At 51.4% G+C, this 15634-nt stretch overlaps 3 protein-coding genes across 12 annotated transcripts; 1 reads left to right on the top strand and 2 right to left on the bottom strand.

Moving 5' to 3' along the window:
- Window positions 1–423: 423 nt before the first annotated feature.
- Window positions 424–4757, bottom strand: SLC39A1 (solute carrier family 39 member 1). Of its 5 annotated transcripts, none has more exons than XM_069478698.1 (4): window positions 4651–4757; window positions 3563–3781; window positions 3251–3381; window positions 424–2058 (listed from the first exon to the last, which is right to left on the bottom strand). In XM_069478698.1, exons 2-4 carry the CDS (start codon window positions 3747–3749, stop codon window positions 1402–1404), a joined length of 975 nt encoding a protein of 324 aa, XP_069334799.1. In that variant the 5' UTR covers window positions 3750–3781; window positions 4651–4757; the 3' UTR covers window positions 424–1401. The 5 variants fall into 5 exon arrangements, with proteins under 5 accessions (XP_069334799.1, XP_069334796.1, XP_069334797.1 ...); XM_069478695.1 differs by lacking the exon at window positions 4651–4757 and adding an exon at window positions 4547–4600; XM_069478696.1 differs by lacking the exon at window positions 4651–4757 and adding an exon at window positions 4099–4590.
- A 2386-nt stretch (window positions 4758–7143) lies between these two features.
- On the top strand, window positions 7144–11642 carry CREB3L4 (cAMP responsive element binding protein 3 like 4). 6 transcript variants are annotated; one of them, XM_069478692.1, is made up of 10 exons: window positions 7144–7396; window positions 7742–7859; window positions 8151–8397; window positions 8549–8670; window positions 10002–10094; window positions 10228–10334; window positions 10446–10514; window positions 10634–10718; window positions 10904–11000; window positions 11152–11642. In XM_069478692.1, exons 2-10 carry the CDS (start codon window positions 7746–7748, stop codon window positions 11343–11345), a joined length of 1128 nt encoding a protein of 375 aa, XP_069334793.1. In that variant the 5' UTR covers window positions 7144–7396; window positions 7742–7745; the 3' UTR covers window positions 11346–11642. The 6 variants fall into 6 exon arrangements, with proteins under 6 accessions (XP_069334793.1, XP_069334790.1, XP_069334791.1 ...); XM_069478689.1 differs by having other exon boundaries at window positions 7742–7919; XM_069478690.1 differs by having other exon boundaries at window positions 7144–7543.
- A 108-nt stretch (window positions 11643–11750) lies between these two features.
- On the bottom strand, window positions 11751–14197 carry JTB (jumping translocation breakpoint). Its single transcript, XM_069478694.1, has 5 exons — window positions 13767–14197; window positions 13569–13606; window positions 13281–13363; window positions 12751–12830; window positions 11751–12044 (listed from the first exon to the last, which is right to left on the bottom strand). Exons 1-5 carry the CDS (start codon window positions 13847–13849, stop codon window positions 11888–11890), a joined length of 441 nt encoding a protein of 146 aa, XP_069334795.1. The 5' UTR covers window positions 13850–14197; the 3' UTR covers window positions 11751–11887.
- Window positions 14198–15634: the final 1437 nt, after the last annotated feature.

Genomic DNA, 15634 nt, shown 5'->3' with positions numbered 1-15634 from the left:
GCGCGGGGGCCGCCGGGAGTTGCAGTTTGTTTACGTGATTCCTTCACATCCCCAGTCACGCAGAACGGAAAGGAAATGGACTCCACTTCCCAGCAGCCCTATCGACTCCGGGAACTGGGCACTTGGCTCCACCCTCTCGGCTACTCCCTGCGAGGGGCAAGCTGGGAAGAGTAGTTCTAACTTAGTCCCCAGCCTACGATCGGGAACGGGGAGAGGGATTAAGGAGAGAAAAGGAAGGGAATGGGTGGAGACAGGGAGGGAAAAAGGAAGACACAAAAGGTGAAAAAATTTGGTCATCTTCAGGGAAGAGGCCAAGTGAAAAGAGTGAAACCCAAAGATCTGAAAACAGCTTTAAACATCTGGGAATTAGGCCCTCTCATACCCACCCCTTTCCCAAGACAAATAAATCAAATACTGTACAGATGTATGGAAACATCTTTTATTTAGGTAACAAGTCCCAAAACAGGTCAGTTAGTAAAATAGATTTAGAGAATATGGCCCTAGGCACAACCCTCCCGCCACAAAAATAACCCCGAGGGTGGGCATTCCCCTTCCACCCTTGGGCTCCTCGGGTATAAAAAGACGTTTTGGCAGTTCAGTGTTTATCATATGAGCTTGGGGCACCAGGTCCAGGATACAGTCGCAGTAGGTGGCTGCAGCTCTTCAATCCTTCCTCCACCCCAGCCCAGAAAACATTTCTGCCCCACCCCAGGATCTGGGACCAAAATGAAGAACATGCAGGCCTCCTCCATTGAGGTGTTGGGCAGGGCTCAGTGCCACATCACTGTGCTTTCAAAAAGAGAGAGGGGACTAGTTTGGCACTTTAAAAACAGAGTGAGCAGGACTGGAGAGGCCAGAGAAGGTATCAAAACTGGCAGGGAGAGGCCATTTGGCACTAGTCCCCTGGGAAAAGGGAAGAGGGAGATAGATATGAGAGCAGGAGCTAAAAAAATTCAGAGAGGTCCACTCCAAGTGGCAAGAGTGCTGAAATGGGCTAGAACCAACAGGATGCTGACTCTGGGCTTATGCCCTCTCCATACCTCTATCCCACAGCAGCTGGGTGCCCACCTCCACCCCGCCCCCAAGTATCAGTCTACCCTTATCTATACTGTCCATTTTCTGATTGTAGCAGTCAAGTGTCTTCTCCCATCCTAACGTCCCCTGATCATGTCTCTAGTGATTTGACCATCTTTTGATCCTTGGGCCTGGGGCCAGCCTCTTGTCTGTCCACTTCCCTCTCATTGGTCAGATAGTCCCAAAAGCTCCATCTCTACCTCCCAGAGAATGTTTGAGTCCTCAGTACTTCCCTTCAGCATTCCTTCCTATTCCCACACATTGGGGGAGAGGAAGGAAAATAGGGTACCCGATAGTGAATCTCCCCTGCCTCTCTCTTGAAGCCCCCTAGATTTGGATGAAGAGCAGGCCAGTGAGCAGGGCAAAGCCTGCTAGGAGCAGAATGACCTTGAGGATCCTCTGCTCAGAAGTGGCCAGCTCCTGGGGCAGGATTTCCAGGAAGGTGATATAGAGGAAGGTGCCAGCTGCCATGCCCTCTAACACAGACTGGGCCAGCTGGTGCAGAGGCCCGGCTGACTCTGCCAGAGCTGCACCCAGCCCAATGCCTAGAGGTGTCATGCATGAAAAGAGAATCCCACAGCCAGCCACCACCTGTGCCCGCAGGTGGCTCTGTAGCAGCCGCAGCGACAGGCTGACGGCCAGGATACCTTTGTGGAGCAGTAAAGCCAAGCATAGCTCCATGGCCCGAGCCCGGTCTCGCTGCAGCCCTACTGCCAGCCCCTCGAACACTGAGTGCAGGGCCAGGGAGAAGACCAGTACACAGGCACGCAGGGCTGAGGGGGATGCTGAGGCTCCTCCTGCCTGTGGGACCCCTGGCCCATCATGCCAATGCTGCGGCCCACCGTTCACTGTTCCCAGTAGAGCCCTCGTTTCCTCCAGAGGTGGTGGCCCTGACTGTTCCTTGTAAGCCAGTGTGATCTGCTCCATCACCAGGACCAGGAAAAAGCCCATGGCCAGGATGAACTCTTGCAGGGGGAACTGGAGCTGTGGGCAGAAGGGACAACAAGGAGTTCAGGAGATATGCCAAGAAAAGGGAGGAAGAATCAGATGCAGAATCCGGTGGAGGCCCAGTTACACAGACTTGGGGTCCCACACAGACACAGGGCTACCCTCTTAGTCACACAAAGATAGAGTTACTTGGTAACCTAGACCAGAATGATACACAGTCACACAGATTATGGTGTCACTCACAGTGTTACATGTAGACCAAAGTGTCTTCTCAACTTTGGCACTATTAACATTTTAGGCCAGATAATTCTTTGTCACGGGAGCTGTCCTGTGCACCATAGGTTTTTTAGCAGCATCGCTGACCACCACCCACCAGATGCCAATTGCAGGCACAACACTCTTCCCACCCTCCATCCAGTTGTGACAACCAAAAATGTCTCCAGACATTACCAAATGTTTCCTAAGGGGCAAAGCCACCCCCAGTTGAGAGTCACTGATATAGGCATACACAAACCGGTCACATATGGGCCCACCTCCCCAAATGTTCACACACAGAGCCACATGTTGTCACAGGGACATTCATGCTTATACAAAGTTACACAGAGACATGAGTCACTCAGTAACAGATACACAAAAGGTTACATCCAGTGTTACTTCCTTAGTCTTAGGGGAAAAAAAAACAGGAAAGAATCCAGGATGACTTCCCTGCACCACTACCCAACTGTCTCAGTTTTTCCTGTAATGAGTCTTTGATATGGCTTGGACTTGATCGTCTCCACATCCCACTTCCTTGGGCTAAAGTCTTTTTGGTCAGCAATACCAGGTCCCTGGAAATTGCCTCCTATCTTTCCCAGGCCTACAGAGACCTCTATCTCCAGCACTTCAGGAAAACGGTGAGAATGAAGATGACTCTTGGAGCACCCTTAACTCCCTGATGGCTTGAACTGAGAACCCCACAGAGTAGGTCACAAATCTGATAATAATGTTTCTCACACTGTCTCAAAGGCTACACAGGGAGGTCACACAGAGACTGAGGAGTGGGAAGGGGATACACACAAAGAGTTATGCCCTATAACCAAAAATCATAATTCATAGAAGCACATGCCAAGAGCCTTCCACACAGTCATGGAGTGACACATGAACAGATCTATACAAACCATCACTCATAAAGGTATGCAATTGGACACAACCTACATACACAGGGTCACATGCCCAGGCCACTGCTCACCGTCACATGCAAGGCTGTGAGAGCCTCATCTATGGCAGCCAGGTAGTCAGGCAGCAGGTCCAGGAGACAGGTGGCCAAAAAGACACCCCCTGCAAAGCAGCTTACTAGGCTCAGGACTTTCTGGCGGGAAGCTGAGAAGGAATAGAGCATAGAGAGGAATGAACAAATGAATCCCTTCCAGGCCCCACTACCCCAACCCAAGCAATGGCTGCTCTGGCCTTTCCCTCCTCCTAAGGTTACCTCCCCCTGCTCCAGAGCCTTCCCTAAACCAAGCATCCATAGCAATAGGGGGAAAAGGAGAGGCCTACTTACCTGATGCTTCATGGTTAGCACCAGGCCGGCGCAGCACACAGATAGGCACCAGACTGCAGAGGAGGGTGAGCACCAGCAGCAGCACCAGGGCCCCCAACTTCACCTCCAGCCCCACAGGAACTAAGGGCTCCGAAGCTACCACCTCTGGGCGCCACACCAGGAGCTCTGGTTCTCCCCAGGGCCCCATGGTGGCTGTGGTAGCTCCAGTGATTCTCAGACCTAAGAAGATAGACCAGAGTGGATGGGAATGGCCAGGCAAGGAAAGACGGGGCCAAGGAAAGGGGAAGACTGGTCGGCAGAGAGCAGTTCCCTTACCCCCCGGCCACTTTCTGACCTTCCTCAGCCCAGGGTGACTCATCCACTCCCAATACCAGAAACATTCCTTTCTCCTCAGATTTTATCTTTCCCAAGTGACTTATTCAGGAAGCCAGCAAGGGGGAAACTGAGACGTGAGAAGGACTTTGTGGAAGTCTCATTACCCTTTCACCTGCATCCCCCAGAGAACTAGAGAACTAGGGGCCACCTCCAAATAGGACCTGGAGCTGGGGTCCCCTAAGGAACGTAGAGGCCATGCCCCTCGTTCCAAGAAAGGAGTGGATGAAGCCAAGGGGGCTCGGGGCTGTGGAAAGGTAACACGGGTAGCTTCGTAGACCACCTAAACAGGATGAGCTTGGGTGCTGGATCTCTCTCTCGCTCCCCTTGCCCCAGCGCCATCCCCCGAAAGCAGAGAGCGAGCGCTTCGCGCCACAGGCTGGGACCTCCGGGCAGACGGCCAAAGGAGGGGGCCGTAAGGGTCTGGGGTCTGGGAAGGAACTAAGACTACAATGAGGGCGGTGTCTGGAAGTCCGGGCTCCAGGAGGCGGGATTCGAGGCCGCCAGCGTCGTGGGAAGCAGACGAAGAATGTGAGAGCTGACTCGGGCTCCTAGGCTCCGGGAGGCCTGGACTGCAGACCACGACCCCGCTCCGGGATAGCCCGCACTCACCTCCCGAGGGTCTCGCTACATGGTATCCGCTCGGTTCCGGCCTCGAGTCGGGAATTCCCGCCCCCTCCCATCGCTCCCCCCTTTCCCCCGCAGCCGCCGCGTACCCGGGTCCGGCTGCCAATGACAGCGCCGAGAGGGCGGGACTAATCTTGGAGTGACGTGAGGTTAGAGCAATCAGAGACTGGGAGCAGGAGAGGGCGGAGCAGGCGACAAGAAGAGCGTGAGCGCGAGAGCTAGGGAGGGGGTGAGGTGGAAGATTTGGGGGTTGTGGGCCTGGGGCGCCGCTGTGTCAAACGAATCGGAGCTGGCCGGTCTACGCAGGCTTTGATTGTATGGAGATTTTTTTTCAAGAGGTGGTTAGAATTCCGGCGGGCAAGGTTGGGGCTCCATCCTTGGCCGCTCATTGCCAAGCCTTCCCCTGTACATTTCAGGAGATATCTTCCTGGCCTTGGGCCAAAGTCTCCTTATCTTATCTCTTTGAAAACTCTAAGACCCATTAGTGTATGGTGGCGTGGTTGGGAAAGCATGCCATTCTTAGGACGAACCTCCTCGCTTGACTTCCCTGGCCAGCACCCACAACAAAGAAAAAAACAAGGGAGAATTGGAAAACGGGAAAAGCAAAGAGAGGATATGTCTTGAAAATCATCCCTGTAATCCTAGCACTCTGGGAGGCCGAGGCGGGTGGATTGTTTGAGCTCAGGCGTTGGAGACCAGCCTGAACAAAAGAGCAAGACCCCGTCTCTACTATAAAAATAGAAAGAAATTAGCTGGGCAACATAAAATATGTAGAAAAAATTAGCCGAGCATGGTGGTGCATGCCTGTAGTCCCAGCTACTCAGGAGGCTGAGGCAGGAGGATCACCTGAGCCCAGGAGTTTGAGGTTGCTGTGAGCTAGGCTGACGCCAGGGCACTCTAGCCCAGGCAACAAAGTGAGACTCTGTCTCAGAAAAAAAAAAAAAAAAAAAATCTATTCTCTTAGCAGTTTTCAAGTATACAATACATTGTTAATTAACTATAGTCATCATGTTGTACAACAGATCTCTTGAACTTTACCTTAATTTGATGTGTGATTTTAGGCAAGTCATTTTTCCTTTCCAGAGCTTGATAAGTCAGGGGAAAGAGGGAAGTTAAATCAGCAGATGATGGCAGAGGTCCCTTCCAGTTCTAACATTAAGGGAAGCTAACTACATTTTCCACTTAATCATCCCTGCATATAACAGGCAGCAGGAAACCCTTTGAAATGTATTTAGCCACTTTTCTTGCTCTAGGAAAGATCCAAACAAGAATAGTTCTGCATTCCTTAGACCTCTGCATCAATCTAGGAAGCCTGCTTTGTCTCTTCACTACTTGAACAGGATGCAGAGATGAGCAGGAAAGACAAACTTGAGAAAGCCCTGCAAGGCAGCTTAGTATAAGTGTGAAGAACACAGCTCAAGCTTCCAGTCTTGGTTCAGCTACTTACAGAGTAACCTTGAGAAAGTTACTTCTCTTGGTCAGCTGTGAGTTGCTATGAGAATTACATAAGTAACATGAAAATGCCCGACATATAACAGTTGCTCAGTAAATACTGGATCCTGTTCCTGTCTTTACTCTTAGCCCACTCAAATCTTCACAAATAGAATGAATACCATTTTGAATTCCGAATCCACACCCTAAACTCCCCTGCTTTACTCACCCAGCTACCCTTTATCTGAAATACCACTGGGGAGACAGGTAGATGAAAATCATACCTATATCCTTATAGCTCCATCACTTTATTTGAAATAAATTTCGGGACTATCAGACATTAGACCAAGGCAAAAGAAAAAAAAAAATCTTGAATTTTGGTATTGTTAATACTTTTTTCTAGTCATAGATCTCTTGTCTCCTCATAGCAAAAAATTACCTGCCCTATGTGCCTCAGAGCTGTTGTGGAACAAATGTTTATGAAAACATTTTACAAGTTGTACAAATGCACGACATATAATGTTCCTGGCAATTACACGCAGACAATAAAACAAATTCCCAAACCAAACACAAAAGGTTTCTTAACTTGTTGTTGCAGTTTCCCAGACCCTTGTTCCGCCATTAGTTAACAGAGTCCAGTGAGCGTGTGGGTGTAACTGCTGTTCTGCAGCAGCAGCCCAACGCAGGGATTACAGACTTGCAAAAACCGCGGCTGCGCGGCTTTCTGCCCGCAGAGTCAAAGCCCTGTCACTAAACTTGAGTCAACAGGTTATTTACTGCTCGCCTAGGTAATAACCTGAGCTTCGGAGTCACGTGGTAAGCGAAACTTAACCAGGCTGCTCCTCCCCACTTTCTGGGAACTTTCCCCCAACTTCCCTGCAACTCATTCTCTGGCTCTTAGCCCTCTGTTTGGTCCGGCGGAACCCAATCTCCGCCTGACAAATAGTACTGCGGTCACATTGGCCTGACTCCCCTCTGACGGCCTATTCCGACCAGTGATGGAGGAGCCGGCCTTGCGAGGGTAATGCCATTGGCTTGATGCCCTGCCCCTCAAACCCTAAGTCTTTCGCTTCCAATCAGGACTCAACTGTAGGGAGAGCGCCACGTGGTGGGGGAGGGGAGGCCTCCGTAAATCTCCCGCTAGCCTCTCGAGTCTTTCTGCATGTTTGCATCCCTGCAGTGGTGGCTGGAAGACAGGCACTTAAGCGTCCTGTGCTCCGGTGACAGCCCTGTCTGTTCTCTCCTAAGGAGACACTAAACCCTCAGGAAGATTTACTATCTCTAGGAGAAACTGAGGCAGGAAGGGTGCGGCTGCGTATGTTTTCCTTAAATTCCGTTTGTGGACGCGCAGCCTCTTAATCCCCTATTCCCAGATAGGGCGGCCCTACGGTGGCTCCTCGCAAGGTGCAACCCACTTTCCTGGTATAAGGCTGAGGGCGGGGTTTATCTGGGCAGGTCCAGGATACGATATCCTGGAGGAAAGAAAAGGGGTAGTGCTTGGGGCGGTCGGCGAGCTAGGTAGGCTTGGCAGGGCTGGGCTCTTCGGAACAGGTAATACCCGGGGGGCTCCGTTCGTCTGAACCTGAGAGATAAGGATGGAGGCGAGATCTCCAGGCGACAGGTGAGGGGGCTGCACAGGTGAGGAAGGGGGATAAGGGAAGAGGGAGCAGAGGAGCCCAGAAGCTGTGGGGGATAGGGGACAGCCATCATCCTCTTTTGCAACTCTCCGTGCCACATGCCTTCCCACAGAAGCATGGATCTCCCAACCCCTGACCTGCTGGACTCGTGGCTGGAGCCCCCAGGAGATATCTTTTCGACAGGATCCTTCCTGGAGCCCGGACTCCCCTGTCCCCCTGCAGAGATCCCGGTGACTAGGCTACAAGAACAGGGGCTGCAAGGCTTGGAGTCCAGTGGGGGCCATGGCTGTGTGAGTGTGATGAATGGGAGTGGGAGTGGGGTTGAGGCTCAACTCTGTGATAAGACCCCAACAGGCTTCAACCCCCAGTTGGCAAGAGGTCTTGAAACAGAGACCCCCAAAGTAAACATGAGTTATAACTATCTCCATGGCCAAGAAGAGAAAGGATTGAAATTGAAGCATGAATCATCTAGGTCTGATGTCAGGTAGGACTTTCCAAAATTCTTCCCTCTCCTACTGTAGGGCCTTCAAGAGAGTGAGCCTGAAGATTTCCTGAAGCTTTTCATTGATCCCAATGAGGTGTACTGCTCAGAAGCATCTCCTGGCAGTGACAGTGCCATCTCTGAGGACCCTGGCCATCCAGACAGTCCCCCTGACCGCAGGGCACCCTGTTCTCCTGCCCTCTATAAGCTTGTCTATGAGGCAGGGGCCCTGGAGAGGATGCAGGGGGAAGCTGGACCAAATGTAGGGCTCATCTCCATCCAGCTAGGTCAGTGTTCTTTGTGGGAAGGGGACAATGGCCCTTTAGGTCCAGCCCTAGGCATAGAGTTAAAGGGGTTTCCTCAACCTGTGCCACTACCCAGGCCCTGCTGCTGTCAGGGTATACCCTCTTTTCTCCCAGCCACTTTTGTCTCCCTTAGACCAGTGGAGCCCATCATTTTTGGTGCCTGATGTCTGCATGGTCAGCGAGCTGCCCTTTGATGCTAATGCCCATATCCTGCCCAGAGCAGGCACCATAGCCCCAATGCCTCCTGCGACCCTGGTGAGTCTTGGTGTCAGCCAGAACCAGTGCTCCCTGATACACACATATGTAATCACATAGATGGCAGCAAAGAGGATGAGGGAAGGGGAAACTGATGATGAACTCTTTGCCCCCAGTTTTTCCTGCCTTGGGCTTGAAGACCAAGGAGACATGAGCAATGTTAAGAGCAGGAAAGGACAAGGGGGAGAGAAAGGCCTTGGAGATAAGGTGGTTAAAGAGAAGGTGGGGTAAGATAATCTGGGAACGGCCTCAAGAGGAAGCCTAGACCTTGTGTGCACTGTATGCTTAGCCAGAGCCATTGTCTTAAGCCTTGGGTCAGGGCATGGAAATAGGACAGGCCACCTGGGATCCAGCTGGTTACTGGGTACAGGGTGAAGGAGGAGAAACGACAGCAGCAGTTTCCACTGGAACAGTTGCCCAGTAGGCATCCACTGGCCAGTGCTACAGTGCAGCAGAGTATCACATTAGATGCCTTGCCCATGGCAGGGCGCGGTGGCTCATGCCTGTAATCCTAGCACTCTGAGAGGCCGAGGCGGGAGGATGGCTCGAGGTCAGGAGTTCGAGACCAGCCTGAGCAAGAGTGAGACCCTGTCTCTACTAAAAATAGAAAGAAATGATCTGGACAGCTAAAAACATGTACAGAAAAAAATTAGCCGGGCATGGTGGCACATGCCTGTAGTCCCCGCTACTCGGGAGGCTGAGGCAGGAGGATTGCCTGAGCCCAGGAGTTTGAGGTTGCTGTGAGCTTGACGCCATGGCACTCTAGCCTAGGCAATGGAGCGAGACTCTGTCTCACAAAAAAAAAAAAAAAAAAAAAATACTAGTGAGAAAGGCAAGGACTCAGTTGCGATCAACTCAGGTTAACCACAGATACCATCTACTCTCTCTGCGTACTTTGCTGTGATTTGCTGTGAGAAGTCACGCTGTCCTTGGGGAGCTCCTTGTCTGAGAGGGGACAGAGCCTCAGTTGGAAAAGTAGAGCTCAGACCCTAGAGGAGAACAGGCCACTGTTCCAGGGCGCGCTCTGTGGTTGACAGGCAGCCACAGGCCTTCCCTTGCTTGCTCATAGTGCCAAGGTCCTAAGTCTCTGAGTGAAGGATACGACAAAACTACCTCCTCTCTCCCTCCTCAGCCTCACGAGGTCCCTTTGGCTTGATCCAGTGCCCGTCTGAATTAAGGTTTCTGCCCCCACCTCACCTCAAGGTTGGAGTCATTCCCTAGCGCAAACAGGAAACTGTCCAGAGGGCTTGCAGGGGGAGCAGCCTAGGTGCGGGAAATGGGATGACCCTCTCCACACTCCCATCTCATCTTCTCCTGTCCACCGCCCCCAGCTGCCGTGTCAAACCCTGCTCCTGACAGATGAGGAGAAGCGTCTGCTGGGGCAGGAAGGGGTTTCTCTGCCCTCTCACCTGCCTCTCACCAAGGTAACACACTTCCCCAAAGGGTATCCCCACCCAGGGGCTCCACTATGGCCTCTCAGGAGCCAACATCCCAGGGGAAGAGTTGGGGAGCTGGGGGAAGTTAAGGGTCCAAGACTGACACACCCTGGGTCTCCAGGCAGAGGAGAGGGTCCTCAAGAAGGTCAGGAGGAAAATCCGTAACAAGCAGTCAGCTCAGGACAGTCGGCGGCGGAAGAAAGAGTACATCGATGGGCTAGAGGTTAGGTATGTTTGGGGTCACATTTCTGACTTCCTGTGGGCCCCCTTCCTCACCAAGGCAGGCGAGGTAAGGGACTCAGATTGCTGAGCCTTGTCTTACCTCTCCACACTCTCTAGGGTGGCAGCCTGTTCTGCACAGAACCAGGAACTACAGAAAAAAGTCCAGGAGCTGGAGAGGCACAACACGTGAGTGAAAGCATAGTGTGTATGTGGGTGTTGCAGGCGGTGAGGATGCAGCACCCAGGGGCACCATTCTTGGGTCCTGGTTCCCAGAAGATACTAACTCTTCTTTCCTCCTTCCCCAGCTCTTTGGTGGCTCAGCTCCGCCAGCTGCAGACACTTGTTGTTCAAACCTCCAACAAAGCTGCCCAGACGAGCACTTGTGTTCTGGTACCATTTGTCTGCTTCCCTCTCCCCCCACCTCCACCATCTTCCACATTTCCATCCCAACACCCCCCACCCAGGCACATCTATCTTCTCATACTTGATAACCCCAACTAACCTACATTCACTCTGCCCTCTGCTCCCTTCTTTTATTGTCCCCACAGCCCAAGTGTCCTCTTGCTTCCTCCCAGATCCTTCTTTTTTCCCTGGCTCTCATCATCCTGCCCAGCTTCAGCCCATTTCAGGGTCTACCAGAAGTTGGGCCTGAGGATTACCAGCCTCATGGAGGTGAGAGGCAAGGGCAGGGAGGGACCCCTGGTAAGCAAGCAGGGGCTCTGTTCTCCTTGGTAGTCAAGAGCGGGAAGGAGGTCTTGTCCTGTCTAGGGTCCCCGACCCAGGGGAGCACTCTATTATTTACCTTTTTCCTTTCCCTTCCCAGTGATTTCCAGAAATATCCTGACCCACAAGGACGTGACAGAAAAACTGGAGACTCAAGTGGCAGAGTCCAGACTGGAGGAGCCACCTGGAGCTAAGGGTACAAATGGCTCAACAGAGACACCGATTGAGAAGACAGGAGGAAAGACAGGACCCAGTGGGCACATCAGAACAGTGCTGCATGCAGATGAGATGTGAGCTGGAACAGAGTCCTTCCTGGCCTACTTCCCAATCACAATGAGGACGCCAGGGCTTCCCCCTAGGATTCCCACTCAGGGGTCTCTGCCCTCAAAGGTCAGAATTTCAGGACACCGTGAGGCCTGATCTGCCTATGTGAGAGGGCACCTGAAATACTTGTGTTATGTATCTGTGATTTATTTCTTCTTTGGGAATAGGGTTGAGGAAAAACAAGTTTGGACTGAAAAATGAACTTTTTAGCTGAAATTTTATCTCAGAAGTTTTAAGTAAGTAGAAGGGGAAGATAGGTACTTGGTAGACTGGAGCCTAAAGTTTCCACCCCTTTCCCTCTCTGCCCTCATGACTTCTTGCTCCAAATTATAGTAAGGAAGGAAACTATTTAACTCTTTTTATTCTGTTCATTAATGATCTGAAAGAGGAATACCGGGGAAGAGGATACCACCACACGGCTCCAAAGAACCAAGGGTGCAAATCAGTCCCTTTCACTTTCTCTGTCTGAGAGATAAGGTCTCTAAGACCCAGGATAAAAGGGTAGAATGTAGCTATATGGACTCAATTTGCTTCCGGACCTTTTCCAGAGCCTTTCTGTCCAGTTGTCGCTGACGAATGATGACAAGGCAAGCGAAGACCAAGGCCACACCCACGACAGCCCCTTCAAAGTTCCAGAATAAGTGTTGTTCCAACAGAGCTGAGCGGCAACTGAGGGCAGAAAGGAACAGTTATTCCCAGGGAAGGCCAGACAGCTTCTCCCTCTGATCTCCCTTCTACTTCAGCCTAACCAAGATATATCCAAGAGGAAAAGTCAGCCTTCTTTTTTCTTAGAGACATAGTCTCACTCTGTTACCCAGACTGGAGTGCAGGTGTGCAATTATTGCTCACTGCAGCCTCAAATTCCTGGGCTCAGGAGATCCTCCCACCTCAGCCTCCTTAGTAGTTGGGACCACAGGCACACACCACCACACGTGGCTAATTAAAAAAAATTTGTAGAGACAAGATCTCGCTATGCTGCCCAGACTACTCTCACACTCCTGGCCTCGAGCAATCCTCCCACCTCAGCCTTCCAAAATGCCAGGATTACAGGTGTGAGCCACTGCACCTGGCCCAGAGTTAGCTTTCTGATGTATTTATAGTACATAAATCCCTCTCAAATATATCATTTAATTTATCCTCTAATGAGATAGGCAGAGTTAGTATTAACTAATTTTACCAAAGTGATGAGAAAATATGGCCAATAACATAGTGCTGAAGAGTAAAGCTGGGACTTGGGTTCAAGTCATTTGGCTCCAAATCCCCTCTTCTTTCCAATATGCCATGCTGTCTGCATCCCAGGAGGAAAAGGTGGGACCACCTACCTAAAGTCATAGGAGCAAAGAAGGTGTTCTCAGAAAAGACAAATGGCACTCACCTTTTGAACTCATTCCTCTTAGATGAACTGCATGTGATTTTCTCTACATACCCTGTGGAACTGCACTCAGGGGTGGTTTTCTGCCAGGAGAAAAGGACCAACACACATATTAGGAAGGGGCAGCAGGAAAAACAGAAAGGCTGACATTCAGAAGAAGCAGAAGCCCAACTGCTATGGCTCAGAGTTGGCAGGCAACAGCTAATGAAGAGTTCCGATTCAGATAGTGGAGGTAGTGGTTGCATGATTAGTAATGTGTATTAGAAAGAACACTTCAGGGGCAGTAGTCTAGGAGAGGTGAGGACAGGTTCCAGAGCCCACTGTATTAAAAATGAACTGAATGTGGTTATCAGCTAAATACTGCCATTAACTTGGGAAAAAAAAGAGGCACATTTTCAGAAGAAAGACAAGTGCAGATTTTGACATACAGTGAGACCACAAGCAGAAGTAAGAAAAGACAATGCAAAAGCTCACTTATTAAGACTTGGGGACTGCTTAGATGTGAGGGAAAAAAGGATAGAAAACATACTCACAGTCTGGAAATTAGAACACGGAGTACACTCTTCTGCCACCACAAACTCTTCCACCATCCAGCACGGCAAATTTGAAGTGCTCACTAAAAGGGGAAAAAAATGCCAACCCCAGACCATTCAGGAAATATTTCTCCCAAAGGCGCTGCCCATCCAACTTCCCAGCCCAGCGCCTGCCCTCATTCCATATGGTGCCGTCCTTTTCCACCTGTGCTCTTGGTATATGGAGAAGATATTAAAAACAAAACCCAAAAAACTACGGGGGTGTCGGGTTCTGAGACAATCACCCACCTGACAGCTTCTCGTCCTGCACAGGCGCCTCTGCTTGGCTGCAGCGGATGGGGGAAGAGGGGAAGCGGCAAAAGTCAGAATCCAGAACAGGGCACCCCCACCTCCGCTGTCCATGGACAAGGTCTCCCCAGTCTCCGGAGATAGGGACGATCCGGTCCTTCTGTGCCCTCCTTTTCCCTCCCTTCAGCCCCTCCTTACCAGAGCTTTAAGGTGAAGGCGCAAAGCAACCAGCAGAGGTGGCGGCCCTGGGGGAGGCCACGCCTCCCCGCGCCTGCAGGCATGGAGCGCTCAGTGTCGCACCTGGCGGAACAGAGGGACCTGTTCGTCTGGCCTCGTGCCTCCGTCGGAGCGCAGAGGCGGCCCTTACTCTGCAGCCCTCCAGAGGTTCCGGGTCCGGGCGGCTAAATGCCGGGGTTGCCTATCAGGGCAAAGGCTCTATCGGGACGTCCCCGTGGCCACAGCGAAAAAAGCCCATATGCATTTGTTGGCTAGGGACGCGAGTTCCTTCCGCGGAACCCGCAGGGTCCTAAAGGAAGTGCCGGCGCGGACACATAGGCCTAACACCCACTCCCCTCGGCCTCAGCCCCCGGCGCGGCCATCTTGCCCAGCGGAGCATGCTGGGGCGCAGGCGCAGGCCCAGGCGCGTCCTGTCGGCGCCTGCTGGGGCTTGTAGTCTTTCGCAGTCGGTGGCGCCTCGCCCGCTGCTCACTGGGAGTTGGCACGGCGCCCCGTTGCATTGTGGCGCCGGTAGTCTTTGCGAGAATGGAGGAAATGGCGGCTGCTGAGGTTTGCTGGGATTCTCGATTCGCTGTTCCCTGGGCTGTCTCCTGTTTGCCCGTTCTGGGCAAGGTGAGCAGGAAGGTATTAAAAGGCACAACACGTCGCCCTCCCAGGACTTTGCTCCCTCCTTGAAAACCTGGGATTCACCATTAAGCTTTAGCCTGTCTGACACCCTTCGCTATCCCACCCTCCCCGCCTGTGATGGTCCAGTGGAGAAGCTGGATTGGACGTCAAGGAATGGAGACGAAACTGCACTTTTTCTTTTCTGCAGAAACAGCAATATCCGAGACACTTGGTGAACATGAAACTTTCTTCTGTCTCTGGGCGCCTACTCCACTACGCAGGTGAACCAGTGTTACCTCCGCTCATGTTAATTGCTAAACTACTCCGCAGAACTGGTCCTCTGGATAACCTCCTCAAATGTTCTCAACGCTCCCTTGCTCCTACGTAATGGAATAATCATTAGTACAATGAGAAGGGCATGAGATTTGAAGTGCCAAGAAGTATTAGGTCTAGGTTCAGGTGCTTATTTGCTACATGACCTTAGGACAGCATCTGGCTCTCAGTGTTCTGTGTAAAGGTGCTAATGTGCATTTTCTAGTATTTTTTGAGATGCAAATGAAATGTGTTATCTCTGTTTTATGAGTAAGTTCAGAGAGTATAAGTGACTTGTCCAAGGTCACCAAGCTGCTGAGTGGGAAAGCTGGGATTTGAGCCTAGACTTTCAATTCCCAGGCCAAAGATTTGTGACTGATTTCCATCCCCATAGAGTTAATATATACTGCAGTGACTTGACCCACGCTCAGTTCCTGCTTTAATGTCTGGTAACGTATTAGTCACTATCCTAATTCTGCCCTAATTTGCCTCGTAGTTTCACATATATGTGTTACCCACAGGCTCTCAGACAATGGAGCCATGCAATTTAGTTTTCTTAGATGCTCAATAGATAGACAAGGAAGTACTTAAACTTCATATAAATATGGGCACTAATAAAATAATATGGATCCCAACTCTCAGGATCAAAGGGCTCACTGGGGACCGTTGCTCTTGCCTGTAATTCCAGCTACTCAGGAGGCTGAGGTGAGAGGATCCCCTGAGGCCTGGAGTTCAAGATTAGCCTGGGCAACATAGCAAGACCTGAGACCCTATTCTTAAGAAAAAAAAGGGCAGGGGGAGCTGGGTGCGGAAACTCATGCCTGTAATCCCAGCATTTTGGGAGGCCAAAGTGGGAGGACTGCTTGAGTCCAGGAGTTCAAGACCAGTCTGGGCAACGTAACAAGACCCCC

The sequence above is a fragment of the Eulemur rufifrons genome, chromosome 8, assembly GCF_041146395.1.
Source record: "Eulemur rufifrons isolate Redbay chromosome 8, OSU_ERuf_1, whole genome shotgun sequence".
NCBI lineage: Eukaryota > Metazoa > Chordata > Mammalia > Primates > Lemuridae > Eulemur > Eulemur rufifrons.
Note: the sequence above shows the minus strand (reverse complement) of the source record. Positions and strands in the feature narration are given on the sequence as shown.